Source organism: Sciurus vulgaris (genome assembly GCF_902686455.1).
Source record: "Sciurus vulgaris genome assembly, chromosome: 2".
In the NCBI taxonomy this organism is placed as follows: Eukaryota; Metazoa; Chordata; class Mammalia; order Rodentia; family Sciuridae; genus Sciurus; species Sciurus vulgaris.
In genome coordinates this window covers 91,401,161-91,420,449 of record NC_136462.1, presented here as the reverse complement: position 1 = coordinate 91,420,449, position 19,289 = coordinate 91,401,161, and the positions used below count along the sequence as shown (strand labels likewise).

At 44.4% G+C, this 19,289-nt stretch overlaps 1 protein-coding gene across 4 annotated transcripts in view; it reads left to right on the top strand.

Annotated features, from left to right (window-relative positions):
* Positions 1 to 19,289, top strand: part of PLA2G4E (phospholipase A2 group IVE) — a 66,138-nt gene that overhangs the window by 14,487 nt on the left and 32,362 nt on the right. For 2 of the 4 annotated variants that reach the window (XM_079126603.1, XM_079126601.1), the window contains exon 1: positions 13,114 to 15,739. The exons of the other annotated variants lie outside the window; for them this stretch is intronic. In XM_079126603.1, the coding sequence (XP_078982729.1) occupies positions 15,644 to 15,739 (96 nt within the window). In that variant the 5' untranslated portion in view covers positions 13,114 to 15,643. Of the gene's footprint in view, positions 1 to 13,113; positions 15,740 to 19,289 lie in introns of those variants that run through there. 4 annotated transcript variants of the gene reach the window in all.

Below are 19,289 nucleotides of genomic sequence, written 5' to 3'. Positions count from 1 at the left end.
TCTCTATGATGACAAAAATGGCCACCAGTAATCAAGTTTACCTCTTCCTTAGAGTTCATAATCTAGAGAAAAGAAAGTGATCTTTCTCTTTCTCTCTTAACTCTCATATAATCCTTAAGAGAAGAAGGAGGAGGAAGAGAAAGAAGGGGAGAAGGAGGAGGAGATTTAGTTGTGTGGAACCCATCTCTGATCCTAAGGGTATGGCATGCCAGGGGTGCACCTTTGAGGCTGAAGAAAGATTCCCTATGATGGACAACTACTTTTCCCAGAGAAAGGGAAAGAGATACTGGAGGTTATGTGTTCCTATCCTGGGGGCCCACACACAGTCAATCACACTTTAATCTCAGAATTGACCTACATATTGGTCCCATTTAGATTTTGTCCACATTCTTTAAAATAAAATCCAAAACAATACAACTATTTTCCCTTGAATAATGATAAAGCCCAGGAGTATTCCACCTATGGCACACCAGTTATGTCTCTGCTTAAAAAAATACTTTCAAATAAAGTTAAAACTAGGATATCTAATCTCCCCTGTTTGCTTGGGACTCTGGTTTTAGCACCCAAAGTCCACAGTTCTGGGGAACCCTTCAGTCCCAGGCAAATGGGGATATTAGTCACCCTCTAAAGTGTTTGGTTATTGTTTGCAGTAAACAATTGCCAAAGGTACAACAAGGGGTCGGCCTGGTCTGTTCTCATGGAGCCCAGAGCCCTATCCTCCAAATTTCAACATCAGCAGAAGAGGACTCCAACTCCCCACTCCCTCCTCAGCCCTACAAACACACTGTACAGAAGAATGAAGTGTCACTGGCCTCTTGTCAAAGTATCCTTTCAGTACTGCCAGCTCCCCTGCATGAGAAGAGAGATCTGAGCCCAGCCCTGTCCAGGGCCCTGCTAGCAGCAAGAGGCTGCTATGCCGACTGCCTGGAAGCAACAGGAAGGCCCCAAGAGGAAGGCTCCTCTTCCTCTCCTGCTCCTCGAAGACCAAAGGCCCTCCTTGTGCCTACTGTGCAAGTCCCCACCCCAATCTTATCTTTGACCCCACCTAGGAATACAGCAACCTGGATCACAGTCAGCTGGAAGGGCCAGCCCCACCTACCCATCTGCTCCAGGACACCCTTTGTCCCACTGCCCTTTGCTGCCAGTGTATCTTGGCATCTCTGCCTTTCAAGCCAGTCATTTAGCTCACTGTAGCCAGACCCTGGAGCCCATAGTCAGCAGCCAGATGGATAAGAGGCTGGGTAGGAAGGGGGCTGGCAGCCAAGTGGGATGGGTCCCTTTTGGAAAGGCTTGATGTGTCATAAAAGCCAACTCAGCCACACCTCCCATTCCTCAGTACAAATTAACTGGAAAATTAAAATCAACTAAATATCACTAAAAATTCCTCAGGGTGTTTTGTCTGGACCAGTTGGAAGAATTACACTCATCCTATTCATCCCGAGACTTGCAGGGCAAGCTAGGCTGAGGCTTTGAAGACAGAAATGGGCCTATAGGGCCACATTCCTAATCCCACAAGCTGACCACTCTGACTCAATTTGGTGAAACAGGAGTTTATTCCCCAGTGACAACACAGATGCCTCTTTTTCCCAATGGTCTGCACCCCAGGAAAAAGCACAATGACCCCTTTCCAGGTACACACACACTCACACAGCATGTTCACATGACAGGCACTGACATGACTCCCTGACTGCTCAGTTACACAGACAGCCCACTAATCCCCACTGAGAAGCAGCAGTGGAGCAGAAGAACAGCAGCCCAAGTGGACTGGAGCACTGGCAGTGAGCATGGGAGCCCATGCCCATGGGGGCCTACAACACAGGGAGCCAGGGCCAAGGCAAGCCAGGGCGTGCCAACCTAACCCACCAACTGCAGCCTGACCCTGGCCTGGTGCTGAAGCCTGCTCCACACAGCACCAAGGCCAGGAACGGTGAGCATCCACAATCCTATGACCTCAACCTCCCCCTTGTGATGAGCCAGCAGGAAAATGGAAGTGGGGCAGATCTGAATGGGATTGCAGGGTTAACCGATAGCCTTGGTACTTTTCCAAACGCTGAGTTGCATAAATTTGGACGAATAACCTTGACTCAAGTGCTATATAAACCCATAGACTAGCACACTCAAACAGTTATCCCCGTTGGGTTCCTTCTTCTTCTTCCTCTTTTTTTTTTTTTTTTTTAAATTAGAGCTTTATAGTTGTACAAAGTAGGGGCTGGGGATGTAGCTCAGTTGGTAGAGTGCTTACCTTGCAAGCACAAGACCCTGGGTTCAATCCCCAGCAGCACACAAATTAAAAAGAAAGAAAGAAAGAAAGAAAGAAAGAAAGAAAGAAAGAAAGAAAGAAAGAAAGAAAGAAAGAAAGAAAGAAAGAAAGAAAGAAAGAAAGAAAGAAACTATAGTTATACAGAGTAGGTGGCTTCATCCTGATAAACTCATACATAGAATTTGATTTCAGTTCATGATCCCCACTTTTCCTCCTCTCACCTGTTCTCTTTTCTCTACTAGACTTCCTTTCACTCATCTATTTATTTATATTTGATTGGTTCTTTTAACTTATACATAAAGGTGAAATTCCCTGTGGTATATTTCTATATGTACATAACATGATTTTTAAGAATTCATTCTGCTTTGCCTCTCCTCTTTATGATATCCTATCCTTTCCACCCCTTTCTTTTATTTAATTCTAGCTTCCACATATGAGAGAAAACTTTCCATTTTTGAGTTTCTGTGTTTGGTTTATTTCACTTACATAATATTTTCCATTTCCATCCATTTACTGGCAAATGCCATAATTTCATTCTTCTTTATGTCTGAGTAGAACTCCATTCTGTGTATGTACCACAATTTCTTAGTCCATTCATCTATTGATAAGCACCTAGTTTGATTTTATAATTTAGCTATTGCAAATTGTGCAGCTATAAACATTGAGGTAACTATATTGCTACAGTATGTCAATTTTACATATTTGGGGGAAATACCAAGGAGTGCCATAGCTGGGTCATTTAGTGGTCCATCTCTAGTTTTTTGAGAAATCTCCATGTTGCTTTCCAGAGTGGTTGTATTAGTCTGAAGTCCCACCAACAATGTACAAGTGTACCTTTTTCCCCACAACCTCACCAGCAGTTATTGTAGTTTATATTCTTGATCATTGCCATGATCAAGAATGGATGGAATAAGATACATTTTCTAGTTTAGTTTTTATTTGCATTTTCCTGATAGCTAGAGATGTTGAACATTTTTTCATATATTTGTTGGCCATTTGTGTTTCATCCTTTGAGAAATTTCTGCTTAGTTCTTTTGCCCATTTATTGATTGTTTGCTTTTTTGGTGTGAAGGTTTTTGAGTTCTTTGTATATTTTAAATATTAATCCCCTATCAGAGGAGTAGCTGGCCAAGATTTTCTCCCATTCTGTAAGTTCCCTTTTCATGGTTTTAATTGTTTTATTTGTTGTGCAGAAACTTTGTAGTTTAATGGCATCCCACTTATTGATTTTTGGTTTTATTTCTTGTGCTTTGGGGGTCTTATTAAGGAAGTCAGTGCCAGCACCTAAATGATGGAGTGTTGACCCTCCATGTTTTCTTCTAGAAGTTGTAAAGTTTCTGGCCTAATTCCAGTAGTTATCTTCATTTTGTTGATGAGGAATTCAACATGTTGTTGTAAAATAATCTTCTCAAAGACATACAGTGGTACAGTTGCCATTTCAATCCAGACTGGTTGACTCAAAGGTATAACCCAAGGCTCATATTGGTTATCACACTTACCACAGTCAGGTGAGGTAGATATTATTGCCATTTTATGGAGGAGGAGAGCGAAGTTTAAGGTAACAGTGTTACAAAATCAGCGTGTATGTAAATTTGAGATTTGAGCTTAGATGTTATCTCCCTAGGGAAGTCCTGTCCACATTTGGTTTCAAGTACTATTTTTTCCTCCATGTACTTTTTTAAAACTTTCAGTTTTATAGTTCTACATGGCAGTTGGGTTCATCCTGAAAAACACATACACATGGAAATCTGTTTTCGGTTTGTGATTCTCCCATTTTCCCTCCTCTTTTTCCCTCCCATCCACCCTCATCTGCTTCCTATCACTGTGGATTAGATGTGTATCTTAAGGAAGTCAGTTCCAGCACCAATATGATGGAGTGTAGACTCTGTTTTCTTCTAGCAGTTATATGGTATCTGGTCTAACTCCTAGATATTTGATCCATTTTAATTTGAGTTTTGTGCAGAATGAGAGACAAGAATCTAGTTTCACTTTTCTACATGTAGCTATTCAACTTTCCCAGCACCATTTGTTAAAAGGACTCTTTTATTTAAAATATATTTTTGGCACTTTTGTCAAGTGTCAGATGACTGTAGGTATGTGGATTTGTCTCTGTGTCTTCTACTCTGTTCCATTGGTCTTCTTGTCTATTTTGATGTAAATATCATGCTGTTTTGTTACTATAGCTTTGTAGTATAATTTCATATCAGGTATTGCGATGCCTTCTGCTTCACTTTTATTGCTCAGGATAGCTTTGGCTATTCTGAGGCTTTTATTCTTCCAAATGAATTTAAGAATTTAAATTTTTTTAATTCTGAGAAGAATGTCATGGGTATTTTGATGGGGATTGCATTGAATCTGAATAGCACTTTTGGTAGTATGACTATTTTGACAATATTAATTCTGCCTATCCAAGATTATGGAATGTCTTTCCTTCTTTTAAGGTCTTTTCAATTTCCTTCTTTAGTATTCTCTCATTTTCATTGTAGAGATCTTTTACCTCCTTGGTTAGATTAATTCCCCATTTTTTTGAGGTTATTGTGAATGGAATGGTTTTCCTGATTTCTGTCTTGGATGAATTACTGTTGGAGTGTAGGAAAGCTAATGATGTATCGGTGTTGATTTTGTATCCTGCTACTTTGAAGAACTCATTTAAAAGTTCTAGAAATCTTCTGGTGGAGTTTTTGGGTCTTCTAGATATAGGATCATGTTATTGGCAAACAGATAATTTGACTTCTTCTTTTCCTATCCATTTCCTATTGGGTCCCTTCTTGCCCTGTGAGAGCTCTGTCTCTTCTTTCCACATGAATATATCCTACTCTTTTGCATTAACTCTTCCTCATTTGTGAATTTCATTTTTCAAATAGCTGAACAAGAACCTGGAAAGAAGTTGTCAATGAATTTCTGGGGTCTGATGCAACACTGGAGGGCAGCCTGCCATTAAGAGCTGCAACACATCCCTCAATGGTAGAGAAAAAGAATCAAGCTTTACTGGCTGCGACTCTCAGAGGTGACTCCAGCAGGCATCCCCTGCCTTGATTAACTGCTAACACCACCACAGGCTTTCTTGGTTGCAGAGGCAACCAAATTTACACAGACCCTACCTACCAGTAGAAACAGAGAAACTCCAATTTCAATTCAAAAATCTTCCACACGCCCACTGCCAATACAAGAAAGATCATGATTCTTTCACTCAGTGTCTAAGAGTCTCTTCAATCTCCTTTCCAAACCTTCATTCCTTTGCTAATGCTGCCTAGCATGATGAAAGTGCTCTTTCCCCTTTTTTCATTCTATCCTTCCTATTCTCAGACACACACTCACAACATACAAAACTCACACTCATACACAGACACACAACACATACCAACACGCACATTCTAATATACACAACCAATGTACACACACACAAACGCGCGCGCGCGCAGTGTGAGTAGAGGTAGTGGGTGTCACCAGCCCTGGCTGCTGCTGAGGACAGACCACAAGTTTTTTGTTTCATGTGCTGATAAGGACTCAGTGTGCATTATTAAACATCAGTCATTTTTAGTGACTTTAAGTTCTTTATTGACCATATCCTTGGCTATTCCTCCTTTCATGATTCAAATAGTTTTTAGTTTGGTGTCTTTATCATACCTTATTCAGAAGGATCCTGTCAATCATCATCTTATTCTCATTCTATGCTGATGCCCAAGCATGGTGTGACCTCACTAGGAAGCAAAGGACAAGTCCAATTCCAGAAGTTAGAAGCAAGAAAGGGCTCTGAGGCCCTTTGGATTGAGGGTCTGAATCATGGTCATATCTTGGACTCACCCGAAATGATGAAAATACACAGAGGCCAGGCCCCAATTTTGGGGCTCTGGACTGACTTGGTCCAAGAGAGGCTCAAAGACAGGGAGCCATTCATTTCATATCACAAGGCAGAGCTGGAAATCCTGCCCACAACTTCTGCTCCCAGAAAATTGCTCTGCCCAGCCTACCAGATGGCCTTCCTAAACACAAATGGACACTGGCCTCGAAACCAATAGGGAGCCATGGTATGCCTCTGTCCTTCTGTCCCTGTCAGACTCTGTACTTGATATGAAAGTACATCCTGCTTCTGGACCCTCCCAGGAATATCGTCCTGTTCCCATTCCCCTGCCATGCAAGATGGTGGGGAAGGGCTCCCAGGAAGTGACCATAGAGCCTTGGTTCAAAGACTTGAACCAAATGGTACTAGTGGGGAATTATTTTCCTCTGCTGGAACATGATTAGAACCAAATTCAGTCAAAAGATCAGTGAATGGGGTAGATTGCAACCATCTGGCATAGTTTTTAATACAGTGAAACCAAGACAAACCCAGCCCTGCCAATTTACCCCAGAGCTGAACTTGCTAGAAGGCCTGCCCAGCCTTCTCCCTGTGGGATCTGGTGAGGAGCCCTGACTGAGGAGCTGAGGTTAGGAGACTTGCTAGGGTCTTGGTAGTGGTGGGTGCTTGGTCATGTGGTCCTGGACAAAGCAAGACTGGAGGATGCCTGAGATCTCTTTGGGAAGAACCCAGGACTTAGCAGGAGAGGTGTGTGGGATGGAGAAGGCCAAAGGGAATCCAACAAGAGAAAGAGGGGGATGGAGGAAAGGAAGACTAAAAAACGAGAGAACAGAATAGAAAGGAAAGGAGTCTAGATTTGTCAGATGAGCCCAGACGTGCCCTAACTGTAAAAAAGTCAGTCAGACTTTTTTCACTCATAGACCATTTCACTCATAGGTACTTAGTCAAAAGAACTGAAAATGTATATTTACATAAAAACCTGTATACAAATGTTTATAGCAGATTTATTCATAATTGCTGAACATTGGAAGTGACTTTGCCATAACTGATACATAAGTAAATTATAATTTTACAATGAAATATTACACAGAAATGAAAAAGAATGAACTCTCGACACACAATCACCTGGATGAATCTCAAAAGCCTTATGCTTAACAAAAGAAGCCAACCACAAGAGCAAACACTACATGACTCCATTTATGTGAAACTAGAAGATACACATCTAATCTGCAGTGATAGGTTAGATGAGTGGTTACCTGGGGCCAGCTGGAGAAGGGGAAGGATCAACTCCCAGGGACTCCAAGGCAACCTAAACACAGATGGAGCAGGACTCTGCTCTAGTCTGGCAGGAGATGGCCAGAGGCAAAGTAGGAAATGAATGCTGCCTACAAGCCCAGCCTCCCACTACATCCCTCTGACACAGGCCCTGCTCCAGATTCCTATCCTCCTCCAGGGACATGCAGATCTCTTTCCTGAACCCTATCCCTCTGACCCAGGGACCAAGAATCCAAGGCAAAGTCTGCCCTGCTCTGGAAGCCAGCTCTGGAAACCAGAGAGCGCTAGACTCAGAGGCTTTTTTCCATAAGAAAAAAGGGAGAGGCATTTGTCCAGTGGCCTATTGCAGGCCACAGCTTGCCCCATGGAGCCACCCCGGCTGGTGCAGAAGGCACACCTACCTACCAGCTCACTCAGGCCACATGGTGCTGATGGCCACCTGTCCTCCTGTGGGAGTAGAACTTGCTCTTTCTAAAATGCTCAAAAACCTTCCCGAGTCCCACTGCCAGCATAAGAAAGATCATGATTCTTTTACTCAGTGTCCAAGAGTCTCTTCAATCCCCTGTTCAAACATTCATTCCTTTGCTGATGCTGCCTGGCCTTAACTGGGTCCCTATTGTTCCTCCAAGGGCAAGTTCAAGTCTTCTTCCTCCAAGCAGCCTCTTCCCATCTTCCCAGCCCTGAGTGGTCACAGTCTTTGAGCAGCTTATTTTAATCTCTCTCCTTACATGTGACACAATTATTCTGAGAACATTTGTATGAATTTTCCATCTTACCCAACTTGGGCTGAGATTCTTGGGGCAGGGATGATGTCCTTGCATCTTTGAAGTTACTGTCCTGTGTATCGCACCACTCAATTCATCACTAAGGGTCAGCCACATACTCCATACTTTATCTCATTTAGTCTTGAGAACCACTTTACGAGGCAGGAGCTATTTGATGGAGACACTTAGGATTGGAGGGATAAACTTACCCCGGTTCACATAGCCCATGTGTAACGGCACCTAGACTCTACCACTAAACCATGCTTGGTCAACTTTGAGACAAGGACCATGTTTTCCTCACCAGGGAGACCAGTGACAAAGAATCCAAGGTAACAAAAGAAGGACTCTTGGCAGTTGATGTATGAAAAGCTCTTGGCAATCTTGCTATGTGAGCAAGAGAGTTGGGAGCAGAAAAGTAAAGCCTATAATCCAGTTGAAATCAGAGGCCACAGGTTTTAATAGCAGAGACTTCATGAGATTGGGAAATGTTGAGCTGTGGACACAGGTGCTTTAAGAATGCAGAGCACTGAGCTGGCCCTTAACACTTTGTTATAAAAATAAAGAAGGACAACAAATATTTATGAACCAGTTGCATGGATGACACCAAGAATGCCAACATCACCCACAATGGGGTAGGGTTCTTTCTTGTCATATTTGTACTTATTTTGTACAACATGAAATAGTGTCACATCTCATTTATTAGCCAGAAGTTCTAAGACAACATATTAATTTTAGTGGTTAGTATATTTAAATCTCCCACTAATCTAGAGGAATTATAATGCTTGTCTTACGGTGTGTTATGAAAATTATATTTTAGTCATTATATGTTTGTTTTAGGAAATTAAAACATAGGAACATAGAAGAAGCTTTTGAAAACCACAACACAGAATCTCAGTTGTCCAGGACAGGAGCTTTCTACATGGTATCTGTGCATCTCCTGAGAGGTGGTTAAAACCAGAAGTTCTGGTGTCACAGCTCTGTCACTGCCATTGTGACCTTGAGCAAGTTACTTATCCTCTCTGTGTCTCAATTCTTCTTCTTTAAAGTGAGATAATAATATTACTTCACAGGTAATATAAAATCCTTAAATCAATCCCAGTCACTTTATGAACATTCAATAAATGTGAGCCACTTTGCTCTTGATGACGTCTGTATGGTACCCCAGTGAGTGACATGCCACAACTAATTTTACCACCCCCTTACTCATGGGAGTAAGGTGTTTCCCACTGAAGAAAAAGATAAGCAATGTCCATGTCCTGGAAAGGGTTATGGTCTGGTGGAAAGAGGCAAAAACGGATAAACAGACAAGACCATCCTAGATATGGTGCATTAAATTAAACTAATAACCAGAGTGACATGGAAGCGAGTAGGTGAGCAGAGGCACACACGTCATGTAGTATATGTGATCCAGGAAGGACTGCTAGAGAAATGACATTTGAGTAGAGCCATGATGGATGAGAAAAGCCTGGCTATGCAGGGAGTTGAGGGCAAGGGCTTCAGGCCAGCGAACCCCAAGCACAGAATCCCCGACATGGGAAACAATGTGGCACAATCAGAGCTGGAGCTGGAAACCTGGGTCCGATGGAAGAAGCAGAATAAGCCTGAGCAGGCAGACCACACAAGACTCTGCAGAGCCATGGCAAGACATCAGGGTGACCAGAAGTGTGGTTGGGTGTTACTGAGGGCAGGTACATAATCTGGTTTATATTTGTAGATCAGTTCTTACCCACCTGTACAGAATGGCTTACGGGAAGGCAGATGTGGAAGTAAGTGGCCCCATTAGGTTAATGCAGGAGTTGAGATGAATGAAGATAGTGGCTTGGACCAGAGAAGTGGTAGTAACAACTGGGAAAAAGTTGGAGGAACCAAAATTTCACCAGAGGTCATAGGTCTGAGTCAATCCTATGCCTCAGGACATGGTCCATTAGCATCATCCGCTGCTCTGGATTTCTTGATTGAATGCTCCTTCCCTATGCCCACATAGCCTTACCCATTCATTCCCTGAAGGAAGGCTACTGTTTGGGTGTATTCAATATGTATTCTATTTGAATATGTTGTATTATCATATTTTAGTTTTTCTAGTGCATTTGGTAGAGCTTCCACAGTCTCATTTCCTCTCAACACTGAGTTGTCTAGATCCATTTGTACTGTGGGTACATCTAATTTGTTGCTTTGAACCACTGTGTCACTCTCCAGCTTGTGTACCCTTCACCTCATGCCACTTCCCGCTTGCTAACGACCCACGGGACAAACGACACGTACTCTTCAGAGGTTCATGAAGCAGCTTCCGCTTTATTCGGATAACACCCTCAATATATAAGCAGTCTCATGCATAAGCAATTGTAATCAGATACATCCATCCAATCCTATTAAAGGTCAAGCGAGCACGAGCTCAAACACACATGTAAGATATATCTGTCCACGCGCTAGGCGGCTGAACCAATTATCATGCAGCCAATGGTACACGCTTCCTGTTTTTCTCAAGGCGCATTCAGCTCGCCGTTTGGCTCTCTGCCAGTCGCCATCTTAGATGCATGGGGCCCCGGGTCTTGCCCGCCACAACCTCGTCCTCTGATGGACACACAATTTACTTCCAAATCTCTGAAACAATAGGTGATGTGGAGTAAATACTCTCATACACACCTTTCTATGGGCATTAAGGGATATATATACTTGAATCAGAATTACTCTATGGACATTCTTACTTTAACTAAATGATGACAATTGACTGTAGTATCAGCTCTTCTACAGAAGAGCAGATGGCGCCTCTGTCCCCACACCCACCAAGACTTGTCATTATCCAACTCTCTCATTGTTTTCCAACTAACAGCTATAGCAAAATCAGTCTTTTAATGCATTTCCCTGGGTTTTGCCTGTGTTGGTCTCTTTTTCAGCTTTTGGCGGGGCACCGGAAATGGAACCCAGGGGTACTTTTACCACTGAGCTACATCCCCAGTCCATATTATTTTATTTTAAGATGGGGTCTTGCTAAGTTGCTGAGACTGGCCTTGAGCTTGCGATCCTCCAACTTCAGTCTCCCTAGTCACTGGGATTAAAGGTGTATGCCACTGCAACCTGCTAACTCATCTTCTTATATAGAATTGAGGATACTGACTTGTTTTACTCCACAAAGAAAGTGCCTTTTGCCCATGCCATCTGTTAAGCAGTCTATTCTTTTCCTGATTTGTGTGCAGATTCCCATTATTTAGAGCATCTCCTTGCAATGCCCATTAGCTTTTGGGATTTTCCCTCCTGTAAGTTGCAGAAACAAATCTTTGGTCCATTTTTATGTTCACATCCTTTCTTGTAAATTCTCTATGAATTCTTTGTATGCACTAGATTTTAACCCTTTCATGGTTTTCAAATGCATTGCAAATATATGATTAGTTATCTATTAACTTTACTGTGTTTAATAGACAGAAATTATTAATTCTTAAGTAATCAAATTTAGAAATCCTTTGCCTTATGGTTCATGGTTTCAAAATGCTGTTTAAGAAATTCTCTGGGAGCTGGAGGTATAGCTCAGTGATTGAGTGGGTGTTTAGCATACATGAAGCCCTATGTTGAACTCCCAGCACGAAACCAAACCAAACAAAAACAAATTTTCCTGTAATCCAAGATCATAAACATACCTTCCTACAACATCATTAGCTTCTATCAGCTTTATAGTTCTCTTTTTCATGTGTCAATGCCATTGATAGCCCATCTTTTTATATGACATTAAGTGGGGATAGTGTCTTATTTTACTCCGTGTAGTTGGTCACATTTTCCCATGTCATCTGTTAAACAAGTTTGTTCTTTTTCAATTGATTTGTGCCAACTTTATCACATATTAAGTTCCCTTAAGTGGCAGGAGTCTTTCCCAGATTCCTCTATTTTGTTTCCATTGGTCCTATTCTTGGGTCAACAATATGCTGTTTGCATTAGCGTGGCTTTGTAATGTATCTTAGTATCAGTGGAGTAAGACTCTCTTCTTTACCATTATTTTTTTAGAGGTGACTTTGTTCTCCATATACACTTATTAGAAGAAGGAAATTTGACATATATTTTGGAGATGGACCTGTGCTTATGACATCTGATACTTCACTGATGGTTTTAATTTCTATCTGTGCAAATCTGGCATTACTTCTCCCTTGGTGTCCAGGTTTTGAACATTGTATAGGAAGATCCTCCCTACCCCAATATTATAATACTAATACCATGTTATAAAATTATAATATATAAATACTCCCTAATATTTTATTATAAATCATATATAATTCTAATGGTTAGATAGTTACTCTCTCTGGAATTTATTTTTATGTAGTTATGAAATCAGGGTCTAACTTTATTTTATTCTAAATAGTGAGCAAGTTTTCCCAATAATGAATAGTATATCCTTCCACCACTGATTCAAGATACTTCCTTTATGGTACACTAAAATTCCATATATAGAGAGAGCTGTTCTCTAAGTACTGGAATCCAGAGGTTGTTGGCAAAGAGGGAAAGCATATTAGATGCACTTCAGCAGGAGAGTGACAGGCTGAGGGTAGTTACCATGCTCCAGCCAGGCATGCGCAGACAAAGCCATGAGAGCCAGAGCTGCCTCTGGTGGAAGGTAGGGACAGGCCCCTGAGGCCTCTCGAGGAAGAAAGGTGAGGATCATCCTCACTGACAGAGGGGAGTGGTCAGCTGTGCTGCTGAGAGGACTGTACTTTTCGGTGTGAGGTCACCCGAGGCATAGCAGCTGCTTAAGAAAGTCGGTCACCTCAACAGTGGGAACTGGGTAACAGGCCCTGGGGACACAGCAGCCTCAATTTAGCCCCTGCTCATCAAGGAGGAGGGGTATGGGATGGAAAAGAGCTCTATCATTGCAGAGCTGGCATCAGAATTTCCACACAGAAGGAATTCTGGGGGAGGGGCAGCTGGGGGACCTAACTTGGAACAGCCCTAGCATACCTAGAGTGCTGGTTCAGCCTCCACCTTTTGCTCATCTGGAGACACGTTGGATAGAAGCGGGGTGGGGGGGGAGGGGGGTTGTGCAGCCCTCACTGTTGCTCTGTTGTGGTGACATTGCCTCTTTGCCTGGTGCTCCTTACTCTCCTCACCAAGCCCCTTTCTGCTTCCCCAACGTCCTCAGCTTCCCCCTGTGCCACTTGAGTCCACGCTGAACAATTAATTGATCATTTAATTCAGCCCCTCCTCTCCCCTCCCTAGATGATAACTTCTTTGTTGTTGCCTTCCAGGGCCTGCCTGAGCAGTCAGCACAGAGACAGGCAGGCAGTAAATGCTTACTGGTAGATTGGTCCATTCAATGAGAGGTTGCCTGAGCTCCACCTTAGTTGGAGGCAACAGGAAGGGTGTGGAGGAAGAACTTTCCACTCCATCTCCCCTTAGCCTCCTATTCAATTTGATTTAATCCAAATAAAATGAGTAAATGAAGTCATGCTCTTGAGATGGACAGTGAGCACACATAGGGTTGGAGACCTAACCTGTGCAGGGACTAGAATGGATGGGTGGGGTTGACAGATTTGGCAGGTCTCCTTCCATGAGAAGAGGACCAAATGCCAGACCTTCAGGAAAGTTCTGGAGTTTGGGGCTTGGCCTGGGCCTGACTAGTGGGAAGGGTAGGGGAGTGGAGGGAATGGGGGACCACTAGGACCCCATCACTTGCAGGACAGTGTAGTGCTGTGGGTCAGACTGCCACAGCAATTCCAGGATTCCCCTCCTACTGTTCTGGCCTCCATCTCCCCCTTCATTTCCTAGTCTCCCACCCTATTTCCCTTACATGGTTGCCACCTCATCTCCTAATTGAGCCCCTGTTTCAACACCAATCAGTTTTTTCTTCTTAAAATTCAGTTTTGATCATATCACTCTCCTGCTCGGAAACCATCAGTGACTCTCCATGGCCAAGAGAGTAAGTCCAAATTTAAAGCACAGCCTTGGAGAGGTGACTAGATAGATTATTCTATCTTTTCAGACTTGTTCCTTTACAAACCCTGCCCAGCTTCCACTACTCCATGTCTCACTCTGTATCCCACATTTCTCCTCCCACACAACTCATGATTCAGACACTGGGTCATTTGCATACCTAAGCATATCCTGCTTTCTGGCCTTCCTGCTTTGCTCATGCTATTCCTTCCTCCTAGGATGCCTTTCCCTCTTATCATTAACTATTGAAATACTACCCATCCTCTAAGGCCCAGTGCAGATGTTATCTCCTCTGTGGAGGTTTCTTGGAGTCACTCTTTCCCTCCCCAACTGGAACCTATTTTCCATTTCTGTGCTCTCCAGACAGTTGTTGGTTGTGTGACAGAATTCTGTAAACCACAAATCTTTACAAATATGAAGGATTTATATTGATCTTTCTACAATACCCCTTGTCACCATAGGGAGTTGAGGACCTCAGACCCTCTGAGGATGCATCTGGCTCCCCAGCTGGGCCTCAGCAACTTCAAAGCTGTGATTTCCTCTCTTAGTAGCACATATACAGTAAATGCTCATTATGTGCACGAACGAGGTTGAATTTGTGAACTCTGTGAGGGATGTGGGTGCTGCACTTGTGTCCTTGGCAGTGAGTAGATAGCAGACCAGGAAGGAAGCTTCCAGGTCAGCAGGCTAAGGCCCCATCCTCTCTCTGGAGGACCAGGTACATGAAGAGGTTTCCAGATACCACTGACTGGGTCCCATCCTGGCATTTGGGCCCAGTCTGCCCTGTGTTCAGATCTCACCTTCAGTTGCTTAAAATCATTCCTATCTATGGGCCAGAAAAGCCGGTTGTGGTACCTCAGGCAAGAGTTTGGACAGGAAACTCCCAGCCAGCGACTGAGCAGGTGAAGCCACCCTTGTCAGGCCAGAGTGAGCCAACTACCAGGTCAGAGATAAGAATCATCTGGGCAGGGCAGGTGCATCCTCCAAGTTGCCTGAGACCAGCAGGGACTGGGCACACCCTCTCTACCTGGCCTCCCAGGAGGTAGGGAAGGGGTGCTACCTCTACTTGACTCCCTAATCTCACCAAGTCTTCAGGCAACTATCTTCTTTCTTTCCCCTCTAATATAAGGACCCTGCTCCTGTCCCTGCCTCTCATGAGGTCCCTGCTGACAGTTCCTGTAGTGCCTAGCTATAGCACTGAAGTGGAGTTAGGAGGGAGGACACCATCCCCCCACAGGGGTATCTTTGAGCCAAGACCACCATGAACTGGAGAGATAAGGATTTCCCAGTCATGACTGGGCCAATCCTAAAGTCAAGAGGTCCAGCATCCTCTTCTTAGCACCCCCTATACCTTAGACAGACTTGTCTTTCTCAGTAGCTATGGCTGCCAACAGCTGAACTCAACATCCAAAGCCCCTGATGATCCCTGTATTTCCGAGATCTGAAGACTTTGGTTCCCTTAGCACTGAGAGACCCAGAACCAGGCAGGCACCCTAATCTGTCTACATGCCCCTCCCCCCCTTAACCATTCCTTAGCCAACCAATCCCAGTTACTCCAAAAGGCATCTGGTAGGGTGGAGCTCTGAGTCAGAATATAAGTTCCTAATCTTGCCACCCAGTTGGACAGCCATCACGATGCCACAGAGGCAGGTACCTGCCTGGGTCTCCCACTCTCTGCCAGACCCATGCCAAGCAGAAGATGACAGGCATCTGGCAACCTGTGCCTTAAAGGTGAGGGTGCAGTGCTGGGGGTATTGGTACAGAGGCTTAGGGTCAGGGAGACATGGTCAGGAGATGAGGGGCTGGGGCTGGGGGCTGGGGGAGGAGATAGTCCCAGGGAGGGGTGGGGCCATTCTAACCTAGAATGACCTTGACTCAGAGCCTCTCACTACCCCTATGGGAAAAGGTTTTGGCCCATTTGGGCTCCTGAATGGATGACCCAGGCAAGAATATCCACAAGCCTTACAAGGCTACATGCACGGGTTCAGGGCCATCCTGGGGCCAGGTCAGCACCAGGATAGACAGTGCTCACAGTGTTGCCAGGTGGTGAGCGGGTATTTACCTAGTGGACATCTAAACTTCTATGCTGTGTGAGTGTGTGGTGTGGTGTAATTGTGATGGGAGTTGGTGGCATCACCAGTCTGTTGCCATCAGTCACAAAGTTGCTCGCCTGGTTTATTATAGGGGCTTCTAAGTCCAGCCAACTCCACAGTCTCCTAGGGAGACCTCTGGGCTCATGGATCAGGTTGCTAGCACTTGAGACTGACTCCGTGTTGATTTTCCTGTCTAGGCAACAGGGAGATGACCTCACTTTCGCAGTCTACCATAGACACCCCACAGGCAGGATTGTTAGCTAATTCCTCAAGGCAGCAGCTTCTTCCTCACTCTCTCCCAAGGCCCCTCATCCTGCCCACACCGAATCATTGGATATGAACGTTGTCCTGAAAGGGTTTTTGTTCCTTTAGGAACCCAAGGAGGGGAGCTCCATGCTGCATGGTGACTGGGGCCCAGCTGTCCAGGACATTGCCTCCTGGAGTGTGCCCAGGGTTTCCCACAGAAGACATCTTCCTCAGAGGGGACAGAGGTTACCTTAAAGGGGACATGTAAAGTTGAAAACTGAAGGCTCAGAGCATGGCTTCCCTTCTGCAAGTTGCACTTGTCCCTTTCTGGTCCATGTCACTCAGTGCTGGGACTTCTTGCCCTTACCAGTCACCTAACCTGGGTGATAAGAAGGAAAACAGCCATGTGACCTCTCTGGGGTGACCTGTAGTCCCAATGTTGCTCAGACTGTCTAGGACTTGTTCTGGGGTCCCAAATGTACCCATTCCAGTGATTTCCTGTTGGGAAGGGCCCATGTATCCTGGAAGTTATCCCCAGGCTGGTCTGAGCCCTGACATAGTGTTACAGGGAACGAGTGGCTACACCCAGCTCTCTAGGGAGGAGGAAGTGGCATCACCTGCCAGGCCTGCCCTGAGATGCCCTGGGGAGGGTAGCTGTCTTCCTTTCTCCAGGCACCCAGACCATATGGGACGGTTTGTGAGGAGATGCCTAGCTTGGATGGGCATCAGACCCTCCCTCATCCTCACCTCCACCCAGTAGACCATCTGCAACTAAATATTCTTTTGATCAATTGTGGTAACAGCTGGATCCTTGGGTATAGAGAGAGCTCCAAGTCGAGAGCTGAGGTTTTGCTTCAGCCTCTGCTGGAGACTAACCCAGTAATATAACCTAGAACAGGTTCTCGGCCAGTGTTGCTCATGCATGGTGAGAGCCAACCTCCAGGAAGATGGAAAGCACACCAGAAAGGCAGGTAGATGTGCACCTGGTCCTGGGTCGTAGCTCTGCTATCTGTAGACAGTGCAAGCCTCTGTGAGATGTAATCTCCCTAAACTCAGGCTTTTCCTCTGTGTATCAGGGATAATCACACCTTCTTGGGAGGCTGGCTAGAGGGTTGAGCCTCCAGGGGAAGGTAATACATTTTGTTTTCCACCTCCACCAAAAATCATATCTATAAAACTAGGGGTGGGAAGGGACAGAGTTGGAGTGCATAATGACGAATCCTGAGATTCAGCTCCTTCCATATGATCTGGCAAGGTCCCCCATCCTGACTAGGTCTCAAGGGGAAAGTGGAGTCCTGGCAAGATCAAACCTAGAGGTCAAGACTGGGAAGGAGGCTGGGGTTGTATGTATCTTCAGTCTGGGTTCTCTTCCCAATGTGGCTTCCAGAAGCGTTTGAAAAGCCTGTCTTCCCTGGAACAGTTGTATTGTTTGTTCAAATGGCTGAATATTCCTCTCTGCTGTTTGCTAAATAGTGCCTGCTTTGACCTCCCAGTCCCGGGTGTTCCCTGCTCCTCATCCCAGGGTCTGCCCCTTGCCCTATGAACTGAAGGATTATGTCCATTCCTAACCCAAAGCTGCAGCTCAGTGGCCTGGGGCCTGACCATGCCTGTTTCACCTTGAAGCCCAATCCCAATCAAGGCATCCTCTTTCAGGGGTGGGCTTATCCAAGTCCCTAAAGTTTTGACCACACCACAAATGACTCCATAACCTTGTTTTCCACTGGTTTCTGATTTCCATCTGCCTATTCATGAACACCAGGCTGTGGATTTTTTTTTTTTTTTTTTTTGCTTGTTTGTTTTTGTTTTTGTTTTTTAAATCAAACTGTGTTCTTTTGCAGCTACTATAGGTTAATTACCTCTGGGGTCATGAATTTTTGGACACTCAAACACCGATCCTTTTGAGTTGTTTCATCAGGAACAAACTATGTACATTCTTTCCAATTCAAGGTCACTTTACATAAGCTCAGTTCCCGGAATTCATCTGGGCCCAGACTCAAGTCTCGTAGTCCTTGCATACTCCCAGCATGGTCCCTCTGCAATGTCTCTCAAACCACTTCTAGGCTCTATCTCTGTGTGAGCAAAAAGAGCACTTTCTGGAGTATTTTGAAATTGGGTCTCTCCTGAAAATTCCTGAACTAGAAGGTGTGATATGATGCACAAGTAGACCACTAAGGAGTCCTCTGTACCTACTAGAAAATGGTAACTTCTCCAAGGACTCTGATAGTTGTGATGTGCTGTGGATGTTCATCAAAAACCAAAAAGAAATGATCAAAAGAGAATGATCATTTCAGTAGAAATGTTAGTAAAAAAAAAAAAAAAACAGCCAGTAGAAGGACTGCCAAATTTGGGGGTTATTTGGGGGCTCTGTGGGGGGTATTATGGTAAACAGTAGTGTGTTAAGAAAATTGGTTCTGAAAGAAGACCAAGAAGAGGAGATGAACAAAAGCAGTACCTCCTTTGTGATCACCAAGAGCCACTTTCAGTAAGGTGAGAAGTGGTCCTGAACATGGCCTTGAGAGTTAGAGTTATATTCAAAGTTGGTACCTCTGAGTCTAGCTCTATGTCAGAGCTCTATGTCAAATAACTTAGTCCCAGATTCTCCATCTGTAAAGTGAGGCTAGTAAGAACTGCTCTATAGGGTGAGTGTAAGGATTAGGTAAGAGAGTCTATAGAGAATAAGACACAGCATGTGGCATATGGTAGACCCTCAACAGATGGCCACTCATGTCACTATCATTGTTGCAGAATTAGAGTAGGAAGAAATGGTTGACCTTATTCACAGACAACAGGCAAGAATGTTTCCTGGAATGCAGAAGACCTTGGGTGAAGTCCTAAGGGAAGCAGTGGATTCTTCTCATCTAGAGCAGACACTCAAGGAACCAGGCTGGAATACCCACAGCACCTCCTGGAGGCAGGATAAGGGCTGTGATGGCTGAAAGGAT